Genomic DNA, 23,717 nt, shown 5'->3' on the forward strand with positions numbered 1-23,717 from the left:
CTAAGCTACTGCAGGACATACTGCTTAATATTTGAATTACAGAGCAACTTGACATTTTCCATGCAATAAAAAAAATGGCTCTGAGCACTATGGGACTCAACTGCTGTGGTCATAAGTCTCTTAGAACTTAGAACTACTTAAACCTAACTAACCTAGGACAGCACACAACACCCAGCCATCACGAGGCAGAGAAAATCCCTGACCCCGCCGGGAATCGAACCCGGGTTCCATGCAATAAAAACGTGAGAGATAGGATAAGCATTTGTACTCCAATGAGCCACACTTAATTGTTAATACAATTTAAAGTGAAATTTTACAAAGTGAAAGTTTGCTTTATGCAATAATAAACAGAATACAATGAGGACTTTTCAAAATTTATTTCTTTTAATCTCCCCATCTTTCTGCTTCTTCAGGGTTTGTGCATCAATCCATTCCATGTCTCTGAGTATTGTTGTTCTGGATATAATTTACAAAAACACAATGAATGACTGAAGGAATGAATGAATGATGAAATGGGCTGTCAATACACACACTTAAAAGTAGAAAAACAATACCCAGCTTTTGGAACTGTTAGTTCCTTCCTCAGGGAGAAAAGAAGGATGGATTTGGGAATATTTTAAAAGCAGTGGCAGGTCACTCATATCTCAAGTCGAGAGGGACCCACCTGTATGAGGATGAAGAAAAAGAAAGATAGATTAGAAGAAAACAGATAGTACATTGATAAGCATTACTTATCTCTACACTAGGTAGAGATAAGTGGTAAGCACTGTCCCAGCTTCAGTTCAGAGATGATGGAAGGTAAGAGTGAGAAGTAAAGATTGATTAGCAGGAAAATAAATGGGAAGTGGAATGAATGGAACAATCAGAAACTATGAGGAAAGAGGTAAAGAAGATAAACCCTCCCACCGATTTTCTTCGACCTCTTTCCACTTTCTTATTTCTTAATCACATTCATGGTCTTTCCTCCCTAATATGTCAAATATAATTATGACAAATCTAATATAATCATACAGTATGGTACATGGACAAGTATACTGCTGCTGCTGCTGCTACTGCTACTATTACTACTACTAGTTACCAAAGCAAGGTGCAATTTTTTCAATTTTTACAACTGAAATTCTGAGAAGTATTTCCTATGCTAAATTGTTAAGGCTTTCGTGGCCACTTGTTGACAAACTGCCTATTGGCTTCTGTCTCGGGTTCTTCGGCCGACGTTCATCTAATGATTTTTCTGACGTTTCGCCAGCACGAGTGGCTGGCATTGTCAAAGCTTCACCCTCCATTGCCGGTGGTGAACTGGAGCCGAGCTCGCGGCCGCAGACTATATGTACCTGGCGCGCCAACGTCCGAGGGCTTCTCCGCGGTCATTTCCGGTGTGGTTCTCCTCTTGCTACCTGCGATGGTCGTTCGCTGCAGTACGGGAAGCCAGGATCCGTTTACCTTAAGGCTTTCCTCTTTCTTGTTGAAACTGTTTGCGTGTTTTTTTATTTCTACAGCTTCTCTAAACAAGCGCGTGTGATAGTGCTTCTCTACAGCCAGAACATCAGTGTCTGGTGAATTTTATTACGTGGTCGGTCTCATTCAGTGCGTGCTCTGCCACGGCCGATTTCTCCACCTGCCCCAACCTGCAATGTCACTTATGCTCTTTCATCCTGGTGTTAATGGATCGTCCAGTCATTCCGACATAAACTTTTCCGCATGTGCATGGTATGCGGTATATTCCCGACATTGCAAGTGGGTCTCTTTTCTCCTTCACCGATCTAAGACACTCTTTGATCTTCCTTGTCGGTTTGAAAATTGTCTTTACGCCATGTTTGCGCAATATACGGCCGATTCTGTCCGTCACTCTGGGAATGTATGGCAGAAAGGCCGTACCCGACATTTCTTTTTCTGGTTCCTTACTTCGCCGAGTGTTTGGCTCTGTTACACTTCTAATGTAATTTGTGGAGTACCCATTGCTCCTCAGAACAGTTTCCAGGTGTTGCATTTCTCGTTTGAGGTGTTGCGGCTCACATATTCGTCCTGCTCTCATTACGAGCGTACTAATCATGCCTCTTTTCTGGCTCGGGTGGTGGTTTGACAGTTTGTGCAGGTATCGGTCCGTGTGTGCCGGTTTTCGATACACGCTGTGTCCCAGGTTTTCGCCGTCCCTTGTGACCAGCACATCTAGAAATGGCAGTTTCTTGTCTTTTTCTACTTCCATGGTAAATGTTATGTTGGCATGGAGGCTGTTCAAGTATCTTAGGAAGTCACCGAGCTGTTCTTCACCATGGCTCCACACCACGAAAGTATCATCGACGTACCTGTACCACACCTTAGGTTTGCAAGTCGCCGAGTCCAGTGCCTGTGCTTCGAATTGTTCCATGAAGAAGTTGGCCACCACTGGACTGAGAGGACTACCCATGGCGACACCTTCCAGCTGTTCGTAGAAATCACCATTCCACGTGAAATAGCTCGTGGTGAGACATGCGTGGAAGAGCTTTTTGATGTCTTGCGGGAACATGGAACCGATGTGCTCCAGAGCGTCACTGAGTGGCACTTTCGTAAATAACGAAACAACATCACAGCTGACCAGTATGTCATTTAGTGCAAGTTTCAGTTCCTTCAGCTTCTCAATGAAATGTCCTGAGTCCTTAATGTATGTGTCAGTCTTCCCCACGTGTGGCTGGAGCAGAGAGGCCAAGTGTTTTGCCAGTTTATACGTTGGTGAGCCAGGAGCGCTAACGATCGGTCTCAGTGGAACGTTGTTCTTATGGATCTTGGGTAATCCATACAGCCGAGGTGGTAGGGCTTCTGTGTTGCGCAGGTTTCTCTGTATGTCCACTGGCAGAGAAGACGCCTTGATTAATCGATTTGTATTCCGAGTGATATGCTGCGTCGGATCTGCACTTAGTTTTCGGTACGTCGTCGGATGTAATAGGTCTCGGATCTTTTGCTCATAATCTTCGGTCTTCATTACGACAGTCGCATTCCCCTTATCGGCAGGCAGTACCAATATACTCTTGTCGGCATTGAGATTCTTAATGGCTTGTACCTCTTCTTTCTTCAGGTTGCAAGCTGGTGGTTTTGCTCGACGCAGTATCCTGGCTGTTTCAGTGCGTATTTCCTCTGCCCTTTCACAAGGAAGGGTCCGAATGGTTGCTTCGGTGTTGGCAATGATGTCCTCCATAGGTATAGTTCTCGGGACGATAGCGAAATTCCCTCCTTTTTGAAGAACAGACACTTCCTCTTCAGTCAATTGTCGTTCAGTGAGGTTGACCACTGTGTGTGACATGTCGGGAATCGCCTTGTCGGTCTGCTTCCGGCATCTTTCAAACTTTTTCTTCTGCCGCTTGGTGCAGCGCTCGAGTTCGTTCTGCATGCTCCTGTGAGTGATGCTGTCGATCTTGTCCCAGTCGTCTCGATGCATTCTGCTACTTAGTTGATAGAAAATGTCCAGAAGTTCCTGATCCGTTCTTGCCAAGTCTCTCTGTGTTGTATGTATTCGCTCACAAAGAAAAGCTCGTTCCATTCTGTCGTAGATATGATGTGCTTGGGCGGTGGTGAATAGGCGCTTACATCTCAAGAACTTTGGTGTAGCCCATTCATCTCGGCATTGTGACAGAAAGGCGAGAGAGGACATCAGTCGCGCTTTCTTCTTCCGTCGTTGGTCGAGGCGTCGGTACAATCTGCAAATCTCCTCCCCGTAGAGGCGTAATACAAAATTGTTAAGGCTTTCGTGGCCACTTGTTGACAAACTGCCTATTGGCTTCTGTCCCGGGTTCCTCGGCCGACGTTCATCTAATGATTTTTCTGACGTTTCCGGAAATGACTGCGGAGAAGCCCTCGGACGTTGGCGCGCCAGGTACATATTGTCTGCGGCCGCGAGCTCGGCTCCAGTTCACCACCGGCAATGGAGGGTGAAGCTTTGACAATGCCAGCCACTCGTGCTGGCGAAACGTCAGAAAAATCATTAAATGAACGTCGGCCGAAGAACCCGAGACAGAAGCCAATAGGCAGTTTGTCATTTCCTATGCTGCTTTAACTTGCAGAGGATGAATATGCAGCCATATGCAAACTATAAATCTACCTTCTGCCCTTTGATGAGTTTCAGCACAGTGTTCATGTTGTATACCAACAATAACCAGTCAGTTAAGTTTAACACATTGCTCCTCATTACTTGATCATAAATTTTATTATAAATGTGTTCTGCAGAATCTATATTTCTATATACAATTATGTGGTGCTGCTCTTCTTCTTTGAAGAATTTTAGTTAAAAAATTTTAGTTCCTCTGAGATAGCTTAGAAGCCTTTTGACTTTTTATCACTAAGGGGTTTTTAAGAAAATCACTAAAATGACATTCCTCATCGCTAGTGCAGGCACCATATGATCCAATTGCTATTTGTACAGGATACTACGCATAGTGTAACCACAAAGGTTTAGGCCTGCAAGCTCAGCAACTCCAGTTCTTCTACTGATATTTTGGCTATTTTTTGTATGAGGTGACTAAATGGAATAACAGCACTTAAGTTCATACATTTAAACCTATCAGTCACTCCAAAACTGCTCACAATCACAGACACATAGAGTTCAGACACATTTTCTGTGCAAGGAACAAAACCTTCTACAGGCACTTGAACCATATTCAGAATTAGAAATGTGGTTGAAAGTGGCACTACAATGAGGGCTTCGGTTTCGTAACTTCTCTCTCAAATCATTAATTTAATTCCCTGGTAAATTTCCGCTGCTTCTTTCACAACCATGTCAGAAAAGAATGAAGCGGCTGTCAGAATCTTTACACTATCAGACTACGAAGGGGCCTTTATTGACACGTCATTACATCACAGCTAATTTATTAGGCTGTAAGAGACAGGTGTACAACCTACGTGAAAGCTGAGTGCACCTCTCAGGAATATTTCATGTTATTTAATCTATTTACAATATTCCACACTAACGTGTGTGTGTGTGGGGGGGGGGGGGGGGGGGAGTTGTCTTGAAAAATCCCTTCCTGATCAAATAGAAAATCATCCTCAAAAACTTTATGGAATCCCAAAAATTTCCACAAAGTTCCAAAATCTGGTCACCTGGGACCACAAAAACTCTAGCCAGAATCACATGCAGATATCATAGGGCAGGCCTCTACTGATCCACTAGACATTATGCGAGTCACTGTAAGGAATACCATGATGCTAAGCATCAACCAGTGATATACATCCTGGTAGACATGATATGGATTTTTATACCTTTGTGAACAGTGAGATTATCAGAAAGGTTACTAAACTACTTTGGGGCCTGCCACATACTTTGTTGCTTGTTGTATGCCACTCATGAAGTCGAGGTTTATTGTCCTTCATCAAGAGGACAAAAGGGCAGATATCATCCATGTTCTCCAGATGACCTAAAGTCCTGAGACACAGCTCAATTGTAGGAGCCTCCCGGTTCAAGGAAACTTAAGACTCACTCAATGATGTTCAGCGGGAGTGGCTACCTTCGATGCTCATCACAGTGAAGAGGATGTGACAACATGACTCAAACACGAGGACCCTGCAGTGCTCCAATACAGACGGTCATACGAAAACTTCTAAAAACAACAGGCTACTGTTTCTCCAGGAGAGGGAGGAATGCCTTGAACCGTGCTGCTTGCGAGGTAGAGTAGAGGGTAGTGACACTGGCTGGTGTGCTGCAGGTCCCTAACTCTAATCTAATCTAGCAAATTCATGTTATTTAATCAAACAATGGAAACTCCAGGTAGGAATACTAACAATGTAAGAAAAGACAAATTTTGCTACTTACAGTAAAGAAGACACGTCAAGTTGCAGACAGGCACAATTAAACACACACACACACACACACACACACACACACACACACACACACACACACACACCCCTCATGTACACACAACCGCCAACTGCAGCATCTTGGGCTGGAATGCGTCACACCTGGAGGGGGCGCAGAAGGGGAAGGGGTAGACAGGGTGGGAGATGAGAATAGGGAGGAGACCATAGGATGGAGGGGGTGGAAACTGTTGGGTGGAGGGTCTAGGGACAGTATGTTACCATAAGTTGAGGCCGAGATAATTACGTGACCAGAGAATGTGTTGTAAGGTTAACTCCCATCTATGCAGTTCAGAAAAGTTGGTGGTGGAGGGTAGGATCCAGATGACTTGGGTAGTGAAGCAGCCATTGAAATCAAGTGTGTTGTGTTCAGCTGCACATTGTGCCACAGGGTGGTCTGCTTTGCTCTTGGCCCTGGTTAGGTGGTGGCCTCTCATCCTGGTGGACAGGTGGTTGGTAATCATACCAATACAAAAAGTTGTGCAATGATTGCAGCAGAGCTGGTAAATGACATGGCTGCTTTCACATGTAGCCTGGTCCCTGATGGGGTAGGATTAACTTGTGGCAAGGCTGGAATAGGAAGTGCTGGGTGGGTGTATTGGACAGCTTTGGACCTGGGTCTTCCACAGAAATATGACCCTTGTGGCAAGGGGTTGGGATAGTGAGTGTCATAGGTTGTGTGGGCAACGGAACACCACTTCAGGAGGGGCGGGAAATATCTCGGGTAGGACCTCCCTCATTTCAGTGCAAAATGATAGGTAATAAATGTCCTGAAATGAGGGACATCCTACCCAAGATACTTCCCACCCTTCCTAAAGTGTGTTCCACTGCCCACCCAATTTCCACAACATCCTAGTCCATCCCTATGGCACTCTCAATCCCAACCCCTTACCACAGGGGTCATATCCCCATGGAAAATATAGAGCAAAACCTGGCCAATCTACCCACGGAGCACTTCCTACTCCAGTTCTGCCACAGGTTTATCCTACCCCATCAGGGGCTGGGCCACCTTTGAAAGCAGCCATGTTGTTTACCAGCTCTGCTGCAATCATTGCACAGCTTTTTATATTGGTATGACTATCAACCAGCTGGTCACCAGGATGAACAGCCACTGCCAAACTGTGGCCAAGAGCCACCCCGTGGCACAACATTTAGCTGAACATAACACACTTGATTTCAATGGCTGCTTCACTACCCGAGCCATCTGGATCCTTCCCTTCACAACCAGCTTTTCTGAACTGTGCAGATGGGAGTTATCATTACAACAAATTCTCTGCTTCCATAATTATCCTGGCCTCGACCTACGGTAACATACTGTCCCCACACCCTCCACCCAACAGCTTCTGTCTCTACAATCCTAGCATCTTTGCCCCATTCTCATCTCCCACCCCATTTATTTGCTGCCTCTGCCGACACATCCCCTGTCTTTCCCTGCTCCCCTCCTTTTTTGCTCCTTTTTTTTCCTCCACATCCCTGCCCCACAACCTCCTGACACTGCGTCTGTTGGCAGTCTAGTCCCTGCACTCTCTACCAGACAGCATTTGTCTTTCTCCCCACCTGTCCACTACTATCCCTTCCCCTTCTTGCTCTCTCCAGATTGCTGCTTGCATCTCATGTGACGTTGCATTCCAGCCCGAGATGCTGGAGCTGGCAGTCATGTGCGCTATTAGATGTGCTTGCTAGTGTGTGTGTGTGTGTGTGTGTGTGTGTGTGTGTGTGTGTGTTTTCTTCACTGATCAAGGCTGTGGCCGAAAGCTTTATGTGGGTGTCTTAATTGTGTCTGCAATTTGATGTGTTGTCTTTATGGTAAGTAGCAATCTGCATTTTCCTACACTGTTATACATGTTATCTAGTTATTTATTATTTCTAGAATATTCTCAAGATTTCTTGTAGCTGTAATGTTTGCAAATGCTGCAATATTCCTTGCCTGAATAAACAGCAGCACACACTGCGAACATTAAGTTCTGTTCTGTTTGTACATAAGTGTCAGTAATAAACATCCTTTCAGTGGCAAGTATTTCACATCACTGATGACCCTGCTATCAGATCTGGGCTTGACTGTGGTTACAATATAACAATACCATGTGATGAGATGAAATATATCTATGTTGCAACCACCCTCAATTATATAGGGTATACCAGCATCACAACAGCTACGACAAATATAATGCAATCAACAAAGCACTGATTAGCTGACTATCTCAGTGAAAGGCTAAATGATTAGAAAAATTATTAGAAATGGAGTAACATGGAAACAGTGTGCTCCCTGCCGCTGTTGGATAAGCAGCTGCCAGCAGAAAGTCATATACTCCTAGCTCACTCATTTGTTACATAGTTTAATTCTTAATTTCTTTGCATGTTTTTGGTACTTCCGTTGTTTAAATTCATAAATTTCGGGCGTATTATAGTATTTGAGAGTTGTAGCATCGCGTTTTAGTACCTGAATAGTGTAAAATCGCGTAGTCCCCTTCCGCCGCCAAGCAGTGTGTCAGCAGTGCGCAAGTAGCAGCATTACTGCATTTACTAGGCAATCTTGTATTTTAATAACCGTTTAAATTTTGTGTCGATTTGTTTGTGCTCTCTGTAGATTAGTTCAGACGTTCTTTGCACAACAGTTTTTAGCATGGATAGGGACTGCAACTGCTGTGTTCGGATGCAAGCTGAGTTGGCATCCCTTCGCTCCCAGCTTCAGGCAGTGTTGGCTTCGGTCACACAGCTTGAGGCTGTTGCCAATGGGCACCACTGTGGGGGTCCGGATGGGGGTTTGTCGGGGACGGCCAGCTCGTCCCACACATCCCCCGATCGGACTACGACTGTGGCTGCCCGGGTTACTGCCCACATTGAGGCTGATCCCTCACCTGTGGTAGAGTAGGAGGTCATCTCGAGGTGTGGCAGGGGGCGAAAGACATTCCAGAGGGCTGAACGGAAGGCCTCTCCAGTTTGTCTGACGAACCGGTTTCAGGCTCTGTCTCTGGCTGATACTGATGTTTGGCCGGAGATGGCTGCTTGTCCTGTTCCAGAGGTTGCCCCTCAGTCTGCAAGATCTGGGCAGTCGCAGAGGGTGGGCTTACTGGTAGTTGGGAGCTCCAACGTCAGGCGCGTAATGGGGCCCCTTAGGGATATGGCAGCAAGAGAGGGGAAGAAAACCAATGTGCACTCCGTGTGCATACCAGGGGGAGCCATTCCAGATGTGGAAAGGGTCCTTCCGGATGCCATGAAGGGTACATGGTGCACCCATCTGCAGGTGGTCGCTCATGTCGGCACCAATGATGTGTGTCGCTATGGATCGGAGGAAATCCTCTCTGGTTTCCGGCGGCTATCTGATTTGGTGAAGACTGCCAGTCTCGGTAGTGGGATGAAAGCAGAGCTCACCATCTGCAGCATCGTCGACAGGACTGACTGCGGACCTTTGGTACAGAGCCGAGTGGAGTGTCTGAATCAGAGGCTGAGACGGTTCTGCGACCGTGTGGGCTGCAGATTCCTCGACTTGCGCCATAGGGTGGTCGGGTTTCGGGTTCCGCTGGATAGGTCAGGAGTCCACTACACGCAGCAAGCGGCTACACAGGTAGCAGGGGTTGTGTGGCGTGGACTGGGCTGTTTTTTAGGTTAGATGGCCGAAGCTGAAATCGTTATAGGAACAGAAAGCTGGCTGGAGCCAGAGATAAATTCAGCCGAAATTTTTACAAAGGCACAGACGGTGTTTAGAAAGGATAGATTGCATGCAACCGGTGGTGGCGTGTTTGTCGCTGTTAGTAGTAGTTTATCCTGTAGTGTAGTAGAAGTGGATAGTTCCTGTGAAATATTATGGGTGGAGGTTACACTCAACAACCGAGCTAGGTTAATAATTGGCTCCTTTTACCGATCTCCCGACTCAGCAGCATTAGTTGCAGAACAACTGAGAGAAAATTTGGAATACATTGCACATAAATTTTCTCAGCATATTATAGTCTTAGGTGGAGATTTCAATTTACCAGATATAGACTGGGACACTGAGATGTTTAGGACGGGTGGTAGGAACAGAGCATCGAGTGACATTTTACTGAGTGCACTATCCGAAAATTACCTCGAGCAATTAAACAGAGAACCGACTCGTGGAGATAACATCTTGGACCTGCTGATAACAAACAGACCCGAACTTTTCGACTCTGTAAGCGCAGAACAGGGAATCAGTGATCATAAGGCCGTTGCAGCATCCCTGAATATGGAAGTTAATAGGAACATAAAAAAAGGGAGGAAGGTTTATCTGTTTAGCAAGAGTAATAGAAGGCAGATTTCAGACTACCTAACAGATCAAAACGAAAATTTCTGTTCCGACACTGACAATGTTGAGTGTTTATGGAAAAAGTTTAAGGCCATTGTAAAATGCGTTTTAGACAGGTACGTGCCGAGTAAAACTGTGAGGGACGGGAAAAACCCACTGTGGTTCAACAACAAAGTTAGGAAGCTACTACGAAAGCAAAGAGAGCTTCACTCCAAGTTTAAATGCAGCCAAAACCTCTCAGACAAACAGAACCTAAACGATGTCAAAGTTAGCGTAAGGAGGGCTATGCGTGAAGCGTTCAGTGAATTCAAAAGTAAAATTCTATGTACCGACTTAACAGAAAATCCTAGGAAGTTCTGGTCTTACGTTAAATCAGTAAGTGGCTTGAAACAGCATATCCAGACACTCCGGGATGATGATGGCATTGAAACAGAGGATGACACGCGTAAAGCTGAAATACTAAACACCTTTTTCCAAAGCTGTTTCACAGAGGAAGACCGCACTGCAGTTCCTTCTCTAAATCCTCGCACAAACGAAAAAATGGCTGACATCAAAATAAGTGTCCAAGGAATAGAAAAGCAACTGGAATCACTCAACAGAGGAAAGTCTACTGGACCTGACGGGATACCAATTCGTTTCTACACAGAGTATGCGAAAGAACTTGCCCCCCTTCTGACAGCCGTGTACCGCAAGTCTCTAGAGGAACGGAAGGTTCCAAATGATTGGAAAACAGCACAGGTAGTCCCAGTCTTCAAGAAGGGTCGTCGAGCAGATGCGCTAAACTATAGACCTATATCTCTGACATCGATGTTGTAGAATTTTAGAACAGGTTTTTTGCTCGAGTATCATGTCGTTTTTGGAAACCCAGAATCTACTCTGTAGGAATCAACATGGATTCCGGAAACAGCGATCGTGTGAGACCCAACTCGCTTTATTTGTTCATGAGACCCAGAAAATATTAGATACAGGCTCCCAGGTAGATGCTATTTTCCTTGACTTCCGGAAGGCATTCGATACAGTTCCGCACTGTCGCCTGACAAACAAAGTAAGAGCCTCTGGAATATCAGACCAGCTGTGTGGCTGGATTGAAGAGTTTTTAGCAAACAGCATGTTGTTATCAATGGAGAGATGTCTACAGACGTTAAAGTAACCTCTGGCATGCCACAGGGGAGTGTTATGGGACCATTGCTTTTCACAATATATATAAATGACCTAGTAGACAGTGTCGGAAGTTCCATGCGGCTTTTCGCGGATGATGCTGTAGTATACAGAGAAGTTGCAGCATTAGAAAATTGTAGCGAAATGCAGGAAGATCTGCAGCCGATAGGCACTTGGTGCAGGGAGTGACAACTGACCCCTAACATAGACAAATGTAATGTATTGCGAATACATAGAAAGAAGGATACTTTATTGTATGATTATATGATAGCGGAACAAACACTGGTAGCAGTTACTTCTGTAAAATATCTGGGAGTATGCGTGCGGAATGATTTGAAGTGGAATGATCATACAAAATTAATTGTTGGTAAGGCGGGTACCAGGTTGAGATTCATTGGGAGAGTCCTTAGAAAACGTAGTCCATCAACAAAGGAGGTGGCTTACAAAACACTCGTTCGACCTATACTTGAGTATTGCTCAACAGTGTGGGATCCGTACCAAATCGGGTTGACGGAGGAGATAGAGAAGATCCAAAGAAGAGCGGCGCGTTTCGTCACAGGGTTATTTGGTAACTGTGATAGCATTACGGAGATGTTTAGCAAACTCAAGTGGCAGACTCTGCAAGAGAGGCACTCTGCATCGCGGTGTAGCTTGCTCGCCAGGTTTCGAGAGGGTGCGTTTCTGGATGAGGTATCGAATATACTGCTTCCCCCTACTTATACCTCCCGAGGAGATCATGAATGTAAAATTAGAGAGATTCGAGTGCGCACGGAGGCTTTCAGACAGTCGTTCTTCCCGCGAACCGTACGCGACTGGAACAGAAAAGGGAGGTAATGACAGTGGCACATAAAGTGCCCTCCGCCACACACCATTGGGTGGCTTGCGGAGTATAAATGTAGATGTAGATGTAGATGTAGAAAAAGCACCTCCACTCAGTTAGATTGAGAGTGCTGCATATTTGTTGGAACTGCTGTATTGATTACAATATATGACCTTTTTATCTCAAGGCAGATGCATAGAAGTTCTCAGCAATGTGCACTGATGACTTGAACACATTAACACAAATGGCAGACAATACTGGAAATGTACCTCACTACGGACACAGCAGTGCTTAACTACTGAAATGGAAAAACCTATGACATATCATCAGAACAAGTAGCTGAGAATACAAAATTGGTGAGTAATGTAGCTTCAAAAATTTCTAATTTACCGATAACTGCATCATCAAAACAACTTAAGTATGTATCCATAGCTAAGCTACTGTTAATGCTAATGCATTGGCAAACACGGTGATCGTAGCACATGTAGAATTGATAAGGTAATATGACTCTTTTTTTTACTCCTTTGTACTTCAGAAAATGAAAGCTGGATTTGGATCATTCCATATAGTAAGTTAACAACTCAAGAAATAAACATAAATTGTTTCTTTTCATTTATTATTGCATGAAGTTCAACCTCTCAATTCTTGTATGCTTTGTTAGGTTTCCTACCAATCAATGTTGTTTGACAGTACCCATAATGGCATATTTTTAAGTAGGCCTTACCTGAAGTCGAAGATAAAGCTTCATTGTACCCCATCGCATATTATGAGGATTCTTGCGCATGATGAATTTCAGAGGGGGCTCTCTCATATCCAGATCACAATCCTTCAGCAGGTATTCATTTTTTGCATCTGTCCGAGTAATGAGAGAATGCTTGTCATCTCTGTCCCTAGAAACAAACAGTCTGTTATATAGCCGAGCTTATGCCCAATACAACTTTTCTTTGGAATTCACAATGTTAGCAAACTTATTGCCAATACATTGTTTAAAATCTAAGCATAAACTGCAAATGATGTTGATAATTTACAGTGAACATTATCATCTTACAATATACTCCCTAGTAAAAACTGTCTTTAATAGTTTAACATCTTATCAATAAAGCACCATTACAAATGGAACATGTGTTCAGTCTCAAATAGTTTGAGGAAAAAAAACAACAAGTGAAGGAATTGCCCCTTCAACTATTGTGATTATGGGAAAAAGGAAATTGGAGACATTTTGCAATAGGGTGCACAGACTAAGATTCAATGACATGTTAGTAAAAACTGATTTTGTACTACCAGATAAAAAAGTCTAGACCGAGGCCAGCGGCTGTCACAGCGACGTTTCTCTACTGCTCATACAAGTCTGTTTCATATAGTTAATGGGATGATACTTTCAAGTAACGAATGACAGGTGAGAAATGAGGCAACAAATTTCTAGCAACAAAAGAGAAACCATTCTCTTTGTTGCTGCTGTCACAAATATTTTACTGGTTTTTTTTCTGAATTTGTTGTCAATTACAAGGCTATGGTTAAGCTGGAACCTAAGAGGACAGTTTAAATTAAGTTACATTGGCTGTCAAAATATTTGCCTGTTTCTTCTGAATGTGTTACAATTTTGCATGCTGTGATATACTAATGTGGGAATGTGACAATGTTCCCTCAAAACTTGTTGTCTGCCCACTGCTCTCTCACAGGCTGTGTACACCCAACAGCTGACACAACCTCTTTCCAGCTCGTCATACCTTGCGACAAGTGCCAACAACATTATTCATGATACAAGTAAATATGCCACTGGCCATGATTTAGACCTTCATCAAAACAATTTCCCAATGATTTACTTTCACTCACATTTTAGTCTAATCTATAACACAGATAAGCATATGTGCAAATTAAGACGTAATACCTGCATCCATCACAGACAGGATACTCAAATGACTGGTAAAGAAAAGAATCATCAAAAATATTTGAACATTCCTCACATGTTGGCCGATATGGAATTTGGACAGGGCCAACATTTTCCTTCAGTTCCACCTGAAAATTTTATTTCTCATTACCTAAGTCTGAATTTCATTATAACTGACAGAAAACACCACATACACTAGATTATTCTAATCATCAATATTTTACACATGAATGCACAAAGTTACTACACTGTGCTTACGTAACTGGCAAATAAGGCTATGTATGAATACCACAAGGCCACAAACATCAGCATGAAACATTAGCACAATGGACTCTTAAGATTTACAATGTCATGCAGAGAAACCATTTAAAGGTGATCTTTCTTTCTGGTATGAATCTACAACTGCTTTTATTAAATCAGAGCAGAATTTTTTAAATGTAAAGTTAACACATTTTTATATGAAGTAGTAAAAAATTAACAAACATATTATACCATTAGGAAACACCATGTTTCTCCTGAAACCGAACGACGACTTAATTTGTCCCTGATGCACTCTTAACGCATCAATTCCTCAGTTATGAGAACTAACTCAGTCATTGATAAAGTGACACTGGCTCCATGAAGGCATGTTGTTCTATGAGACTAGATTGTACAGTACATCCAGAAAACATTTGTACCCTCAAATGGGAGGAAGAACTTGTTATTGCTTCATGGTCACAACACACATGCACAAATGCTGCTTACTAAATTTATCCACATGGGGGGGGGGGGGGGGGGAGATGGGAACAGTACATGGGGCAAAGCTGATGAGGAGAGGTAGGGAGAAGAAATTTTACGATAAAATTGTAATTCAAATTATTTCTAATGGTTTTAAAACAGAGCTGCACAATAAAAATGAGCCCTCTCTTAAAATCAAAGTGGTTTGTAAACTCAGAAAGCATAAAAAAAGAGCAGAATTTAACAGTCTTTGTTAGATTGCCCTCCTGTTGGTGAAATTGTCTATATTCACTAAAGAAAAACACATATAATTTATTACAGGTTTTATGAACAAATACAACTTCAGCGAGTTAAAAGAAGGGTACTGGAGAGTTAGATTTAATGCCCCGTCAGTACTGGGATTAGCAGAGACAGTATAAACACTGAATGGACTGCAGTAAAGAAAGAAATTTGATGTATTGTTCCATTATAATATTCACCTAAATAAATTGAAGGAAATGTTGAAAGTTTATATCAGTATGGCTCCCTACTAAAACATGAGTCAGGGTTTTAACCACTGTGTCACCTTACTAAAAGAGTGTTCAGAATCAGAATGCATTGCCTTAATGCTTAGACAAATGACCGTGTAAATAAAATACAGCAGAATAATGATACATAGAACTGTGATAAGAGGGCAATATGGTAACAATTCAATAAAGAGTAAGTGCATGCCTACACACACTTTTCCAAATGCTAACAACAATAAGATGCAAGTTATGCAAGCAATAAGAAAATCCAGTTGTAATGCTCCAGTTTAATTCTCACACCACCGAAAAGAAGAGTGCTACAGAAATTGCAGCCCTTGGTGTTGAGAGACCGTTAAGAGTAAACATCTCCAGGACCTGACGGACCCCTATCGTATTATATACAGAATTTGTATCACAGTGTTTTCCACTAATTTTTAACTATACTATACCATAAATCCCATGAACAAAAAACTTCAGCCAATAGTTTGAAGAGAGCATGTGTCAGACTTATCTACAAGAAGGAGATGTAGCAGCCATAGTCACACTTGATGTTACATTTGTTTTACCCATAAATATTTTTATTGATTTTCTGATAAATTTCAGGTACTTGTCGTCTTCAGAAGGACATACAATAGATTGTTCTTAGTACAAATCATAAGTGCAAACTTCTACAGTCACATTAGCAAAGGTGATCTACAAAACTACTATCCAATATCTTTAAAATCTATTTGTTGTAACATCTTAGAGGAAATGCAGAATTCAAACTTAACAGAATGACCATCTCCAGGCCAACCAGCACTGAAATATCAGTCACGTAAAACCCAACTCAGATTCTTCTTATGTGGCATCCTGAATGGTATGGATGAAGACAGTCACGGAGATATATGGATGGAAGTCAGGCAGATAAAACATTTCTTATCTATTGAAAAGCATTTGACTCAGCACCACACCAATGCTTTATTAACGAAAATATTATCATATCGGATAACAAACAAAAATTGTTGCCGAGTTGAGGGGTTTTTCCATGAGAAAGATGCAGCATTTATCTTGAATGGAGGGGAGAGACACAGAAATAACTTAGGTGTGCACCAGGGGAATGTACCGAGACCCTTTGGTTGTTCATGTTGTATTTTAATGACTTGGAAAACAATATTAATAGTAACAGACTTTTTACAGATGATGCAGTTATGTATAAAGAAGTACTATCTGAAAAACGTATGCACTAAGTACAAACAAACATTTCCACAGTGCACCTTCTTCATTGTCTCGGGTTTATTAATATTTCACTTCTCACTTTTTTTTAGACATTCAATAATTTTGAGCCCAATGTCAGTAAGAAAACACTGGAATTATTATTACAGAAAATGTAATCTTACTGGTTTTGCAGTTTCTTCAGCAGCTTTTTCCTCCAACAGGAAGCCACCACCAGTGTCTATGTATCTGGTTCCTTGGACCTTAATGGTATTCTTTTCTGGTGATCCCTTTTCACTGTAAATCATAAACCATGTGATGAAATATTTACACTCTCATGTTACCAGTCTGAAAAAGATAGCACTCTGACCTAAGGTGCTGATACAACTTTATATGCAGCTGCCAGTGTCTACTGCTACAGCGAAAAACACAAAATCCTGTTCTCAGTACAAATGTAACAGTTATAAGCTGTTGAAAGTAAGGGAGACTAAAGTTGTAATGTCTTCTCAAGAACAAGATCATTACAGCAGGAGCACAAGCTCAGACTGGACAAGCATGTACATTTCAAAGGAACAATCACAGCACTTAGGCTTAGTGATTTAGGGAAATGACAGCAGATCTTAATTCAAATGATCATACGTAGATTCAAACTCTGGATCTCCCAAATGTGAGTGCAGTCTCTTACCGTTAACTATACCACCTTTCTTGATAAAAGGTGGATGAAGCTACAATTATATATCTATGACTTAACATTGTGATTCAGCTTTCAGTGAAACTGTGACATTGCACAGAAGTAAACATGTCGATGAAGAATTGTCCTCTATAGTGTGAACAAACCATTCATCACACAGGAACAGGAACATGCTCAACAAAGATAAATGTGTGCAAATAAGTGACTGCCTCCACAGTAACTAGTCCAGACTTTCCTTGAAACTCTCATGGTGAATTCATTTGTCTTCTTACACATGACACAAAACCATGCCATTAATGATTTTACTACCTTGACCACCTGTTCTCAAAACAACCGTTAAGTTGCTGTCAACTTGTTACACTGCGTTCCACAGTTCCGAGATGTAATTAATGCACTGTGGGTTACGTTTAAGGAGTGTCTACAATTGTAAAGTTTGCAATACAAACAAACTTATGGATAGAATAAAGATTTTATGATTTTTTTTTCCACAATTGCAGAATCTTTCTGATATTAGCTGCATTAGGTATGAAGATGTTGCCCCTTGGCGGCACATGAAAACTTGTGCTGGACCGATACTCTAGCGCAAACAGTCTTAATACCAATGTTGAATATGTTCATATGTTTAGGTCCTTGAAACCCTGAGGTGGGAATCCAAGTAAAGTTGCATGCAATGGGGTGTTAGACAGTATGGCGTATGGAAGTTTTGGTCGGTTTTCAAAATGTGCTCAGATAGCCCAAATTTGTTATGGCAATCACTTGTGACAATAGGGAAATCTGGGTTTAAGTCTCAGTCCAGTCAAATTTTCATTTGTCACCAATAGGCAATATTCCTAATGCAGTTAATTCTGGAATCCGCAACAGCAAATAAATTTGATAATTTTAAAGATTGTCACCAATGTCTGTTTCTTCAGACTTGGTTAAAAATAAGAAAGCCTGGATCATATAATCTACAAAGAACTTCAAATCACTTGTGAAGTATATGAACCAATGATGTCATTGAATTTCTAGCATGTTTCTCCTATTGTGTGTGTGAGGACATGAGTTTCACACAAACTATACTTACAATAATAGGAATGTATGGAAGAGTTTTGTAATGTGAAAGTTAGAGGTAGCCAGAGTAATGCTATTGTGCACTATCATAAGGATGACATAATTAAACGTGAACACAATATATAATCCAATAACTGAAACTGAGAAAGGTACCACAGTGATTCTCTCACTGGACTTGCATCCAGGAGGACAATGGTTCAAACCCCCATCCAGCCATTCAGCTTTAGGTTTTCCGCAACTTCCCTAAATCACAGCCAGGCAAATGCAGGGTCCCTTTGAAAAAGGCATAGCCAATTTCCTTCTCCATCCAACTGTAATGCAAGTTCATGTTCCATAACCATGCTGTCAATAGAGTGTTAAACTCTAATCTTCCTTTCTTCTAATAACTGAATTCCCAGATTGCTGCCTGAAATTATAATTACTATACAGCAGTACATACTGGCAATATGATTTGCTATTAATAAGTGCATGTTACTCTCTACAAAGTAAATGTATTGATCATTAAATAACAAGTTTTGAAACCATAGGTTAAATCTATAAGTTAAACACTAAAATTACATATTGACAGTAGGCAATGAAAATCCCGTTAAATTTAGCAAAACCTTTTTCTTAAAGAAATTTATAAAGTGTCACAGGTTAGCCACATGTGTAACTCTACGTAGCCTAGTTTAGAGAGATCAGAGAAATCCATGGAATTTCAAATCTCTCTTTGTTAATCGACTTACTGGTTACTGAAATCATTAAGTTTTCACAGCCAGATGGGGCTACGAGCTTTTTATTGCTTACCATGGTACATGAAAGCTGATAAGTGTATGGCAGACTGTTTTTAACTTCTCTGAGTGTTTGAAACTGTCAAGAAATTTTAGATCAAGAGTTGAACATGTATTCAAACAGACCAGTGCTTTCTCACTGCTACAGTAGTGTGGGAGGATCTCGACTGGAGATAATTTTAAAGTGAATTGAAATCAAAATAAAAACTGTCTGAACTTGTTTTTCACAAGAACATTATTTTTGTTATTCTTAAATTGTAATACCATGGCATATCCAATATCCTTGTAAAAGTGATCTACAGATGAATAAAACTACTACTACTGCTACTACTACTGCCCAACAATCTCAGTTGCACAACATGTGCACATGGATATTTACCACCACCTTTACTTACTTTTTGCTGTAAGGATGAGCTGATGCCCTCGTCTTTTTCAGCAAAAGGGCTTTTTGTCGATTTCTCTCGATAGTACTTTTCTGTGCATCTGTAAGCTCAATTTGTTCATACTGCTCACTGTTAGATTCCGCTGCAATCTCATCCTCCAAATCCAGAGCCTCATCAACTGAAAGTTCACTACCAGCTTGCATCACTAGTTCACTACTGTAATACTTTGCTGCTGTACTCGATACACTGCAAACAGTAACAATAGCAGCCTGAAAGTTTGTAAAATCTTAACTGAACGTAATCCCTTTGGTACAACTGACAGTACAAAAACAAACAACCCTGACGTATTATCTGGCAGTGTTTGTTTTCTCGAATAACGTGACTAATATAATCGAGGCATCAGTGCAAATGTATGCTTAAAATCTCATGGCCTGAAAGAGCGACGATGTTTTATGAATTTTGCATGCGGATGGAAAGCGCGGTTGTTTGCTCAAGGACGATAAGCTCCCCTATATGGGCACTGTCAAGGTTTACTATAGATTATGGATTATAGAATCTGGACAACATAACTGGTTCGTGTCTTTTGTTATACTCTTCCTTACATGTGTCGAAATTTCAATTTTGTATGTATCAAATAACTTGGTAATGATGTATTACGACTGCACATATTTTTTTTTTATTTTTGGAGCAAAAATTATTAATTATATATTGTTAATAAGTATACGAAATTGCCTTCGGATCATTTACACTGATGCTTCAAAGGCGACAGAACTTTTTGCAAGACCAATTGTGATCTCTACCTACTATACCGATTAAGGTTATTTTTGCAGGATAAAAGCATTATAAACGAAGTACGAAATACCATGGCGCCATCTGTTAGCGACTTTTTAGACCAAAATTTATTTCCTCTTACGTTGGTACCACTGCGAAGAAATCCATGTGCTGCGCTCTATTCGCGACAAGTTGCTGGTATGGTTTTGAGATTAAAAAGTGTTTTGTTGTTAAAGTGTATGAAGAGTGTGTACAGTGGGACTGACACGTGAGGTAAGCAACAGACTCAAAAGTAGTTTCGCGAAGTGCTATTGCAACCTTCGAAGTGTGAAAGAAGAGTGATATAGGTAGGCTGTCAATGTGCATCGATCGATCCGAGCTGCCGCTGTCAGAGAGGAACACTCCCAGAATTTTCTGAGGCGGCTTCATTACGACGCATTGTAGGGCAACAGATTCGAAGCGTATTCATCAAGAAACTGCAGGATTCCCTAACTCGAAGGAATTACTGGTCGTCCAGTCAACGAAAATATTCGCATGCCAGTGTGAAAGAAGTCATAGCCTCCAGGTAATAAAACAGTCCATAATGTTAGCTGCCGTTTCCATTTATTTTTATGCTTTTAACTTACGTGCTTGGAGATCGAAAAATAGTGCTAAAGATTGTTGGAAGGAAAAGAGAGTTTTGAACATGTCTGCCACTAAGAAGACGTATGAAACTCAAGTTCGTCTAGATTCGAGCGTGTGCTGTGTCTTCTGCACATTTCTATACTTCTTATAGCTTGATTCGGCACTTTTCTCTAGGGCAAGCATTTGTTTCTACCGTCGTTATCCGCTTATGAATGCGGATCTAAACGCGCAGAAAAAACGACACAAGAAATCTGGAAGACTGCATTGCATCTCATAAAGTTGACCTCCAGAAAACACACTGTATCATGGTAACAGACTGTTTATTCGCATTGAATTTGCCGAATCAAGAGTTAACTGGAACCATTTTATTGCGTATATCAGATAGATCCATGAATTAATTTTCGATAACATTGCATCGGAAGGAATTCGTTACAGCTTTTATGTCAAGACATCCGTGTAATGTCAGCAGTACGGTTGGTGGTGCCTATGCGAAACTCGTAATGTGACGCGCTTTGGATGAAACCAAAATTTATCCTTTATAAGCCTACGGGAAGGCCGCGATTTGATATTTGTGAACGAGCTCCGTCGGTAAGATGATAACACCACTCGAAGGGAGGAAGTTATTGTTGCCGCCGCTGTTTTAATACTTGATAAAGATATCCGCACCCTTGAATTGTTGAAGGCATGCTGCCAAATTTATATTCTTTCTGCTTAGTAATTGTATTTCTGTTGGGCAAAAAGCTAAATTTTATAGAGCACTGCGGCGTCGATATAATATGATAAATGTGCACAGGAATAGTCGTGTTAGATATTTTTAGCTATATGCAGCTCACAACAAGGTAGTGTGGGTCCCACAGTCAGTTTTAAAGCTAGGCCTGTGTAATATGATTGACTTTTTGCCCGTACTGAGAAAGAGCTACTTTAAGCTTAACTTTAAAAATAGCATGGTGCTAGAGTTCTGAATCCCTTCCAGATAAAATTGCATTGACGGGGAATCAAAAAAATTTTGTCAATTGGAAACCAGATCAAATGTTAATTATTCTAAAGATTTATCATTGGGTTCAGTTGATTAATTCGTAAATAAGTTGCTCGTTGTTGTAGACTTTTGGACTCTTTGTAAGTTAAAGATCCTCAGTGTTTAATAATTGCCGTTTTTGTTCTTTGACTTTAAAGTGTTGATTTGTTTATACAAATAAATTAAATTTCGTAATGTAGAAACTCCCCCTATTTATAGTCACTATGAGTGATTTTCTGATCAGATTTTTTAAGGCTTTGGCTAGTTTTGTCGGTGGTATCTTGCAGTATTGCAATATTATCTGAACTGTACTTCTCGCCATTTCTGCACTAATTATACGAACAGCTTTACAGTTCATCTGCTTCCAGTTTTTCATGCACACCTCTGGCTTCAGTAGCTGCATAAGATCAATTTTTTCTTTTTTTTTTTTTTTTTTTTTTTTTAATTCATCTGTTGGAATATTTGAAGAACCAAAATCCTCCATCCTCATTATGGTGTTTCTTTCCAGTTACTTGGATGCTTATTCTTCATGCTTAATTTATTTGTCTTAAAATTCTTCATCCACTGAGACTTTAAATTGTGTAACTTGTAATCTATCCTACCTGTTTTAATATGAAATAGGGTGAACTTTTGCTTTTGTCATACAACTGATGCTAAAGAAGCAGTAACACTTAAAACCTTTGCCTTTCATGATTGCTGTTATACTCAAAGCTTGGTTGAGAGGAAGGTTTGTATTGTGAAATCTTGGTTTTGTATGAATGGGCTGAAGTTCAAGAGTGAACTGTACTCCTCACTTTGCTATGATAAAGTTAGTTTCTGTGTTATGACACTTTACAGAGATACTTTTTTATTCAAAATTTTTGTGGCCACCTTTTCACATTATCACCACTGTTATAAACACCAGCAAATCTGAAATTTCCACAGAACATAAATTATTCATAAATTCCTTTGTGGATCAAGTAAATATGCAAATGAACTTCATAGTAAACAATTACTACATATTACACTGACATTAAAGAAACTATCAGAAATTTTGAAATTGTTTTCTATTATTTCACCTTCGTGCAATAAAAATAATTTTTAATTCATTCAAAGTAACAAAAGTTTTAAAAAAAGAGCTAAGCTTAGCTTGTTTTGCTACTGGGACAAGCCATTGGTTGCTGCTGTATTCCACATCAGGGTCTGTTATTTTGAACAAAAACATTTTAATTGTGACATATATAATCTCCTTTTTTCAGTCATAAAACTTAACAACCTGTTGAAGTCCTGGAAGTACAATAAAGTTGGCCCTAATACATATTTCTGTAAAGTTGTGTAAGAAAAGGTTTTAATGGCACAACTACTGTGGCAAGAAACTTTTCTATTTCCTGTCAACCCTCCAATGACTGTCTTATTTCAACTGAAGAAGAACAGTGGTGATGAGTGCTTGGCAATAATTTTGACTTAAAATATTTCCATGTAAGGAGATATGCTTATTGACACTTCACAGTTCTCAGTAGTTTTCTTCTGTTTGTGAAGTTTGATCTTTACCATATGTAAAAAAAGTCAATTTGTTTTTGTTAATCTCTCTTGTAACAACAGCTTTTGCATCTTAAAAGATTCTTAATTGTAATGGCGTCCTTCGTATGGGTGTCACTATGCTATCTATTATTGTGAATCATAGCAAAAGGAAATTTTCCAAATTGAAAGATAAGCTTTGTAAAGTTACAGCAACAATACAGCCTTCTGTACTAGATGAAAGAAAAATAGTTGAAGGTGGTAGGCAATGCTTAAGCCAGTAACATCCCCAGTGTCTGAGATCAAAATCAAGAGAGCTGCAACAGTTGTATAAATTTTAAACAAACATATTGCTAAAAAGTGGAATTTGTTTGCTCTGCACAATGAATCTCTGAAAGGAGTGCATGATTGTGTGTGTTGTGGTCTGTAAGAAAGATGACTGACTGACTGGTATTTGCATCTGGGCGGGTGACATGATAGATACCTCAGTTGGCAATCATCCAGTATCTTCCATCTCTCCAACAGACAACACCACACACTCCTGTAAACTTTTCAGAG

At 40.9% G+C, this 23,717-nt stretch overlaps 2 protein-coding genes across 9 annotated transcripts in view; one reads left to right on the forward strand and one right to left on the reverse strand.

Annotated features, from left to right (window-relative positions):
* Positions 1-19,844, reverse strand: part of LOC126262842 (DNA repair protein complementing XP-A cells homolog) — a 44,457-nt gene extending 24,613 nt beyond the window's left edge. Inside the window, exons 1-4 of the mRNA XM_049959705.1 lie at positions 19,265-19,844; positions 16,544-16,655; positions 13,945-14,072; positions 12,781-12,946 (exon numbers count right to left, since the gene is read on the reverse strand). Of these exons, the coding sequence (XP_049815662.1) occupies positions 12,781-12,946; positions 13,945-14,072; positions 16,544-16,655; positions 19,265-19,455 (597 nt within the window). The 5' untranslated portion in view covers positions 19,456-19,844. The remainder of the gene's footprint in view (positions 1-12,780; positions 12,947-13,944; positions 14,073-16,543; positions 16,656-19,264) is intronic.
* A 365-nt stretch (positions 19,845-20,209) lies between these two features.
* The window catches only part of LOC126262221 (uncharacterized), a 499,774-nt gene continuing 496,266 nt past the window's right edge, over positions 20,210-23,717 (forward strand). For 7 of the 8 annotated variants that reach the window (XM_049958664.1, XM_049958660.1, XM_049958662.1 and 4 more), the window contains exon 1: positions 20,210-20,588. The gene's annotated coding sequence lies outside the window, so the exon portion shown is untranslated. The remainder of the gene's footprint in view (positions 20,589-23,717) is intronic. The other variant, XM_049958663.1, reaches the window with a different exon arrangement.

This window comes from Schistocerca nitens, chromosome 6 (genome assembly GCF_023898315.1).
Source record: "Schistocerca nitens isolate TAMUIC-IGC-003100 chromosome 6, iqSchNite1.1, whole genome shotgun sequence".
NCBI classification, from domain to species: domain Eukaryota; kingdom Metazoa; phylum Arthropoda; class Insecta; order Orthoptera; family Acrididae; genus Schistocerca; species Schistocerca nitens.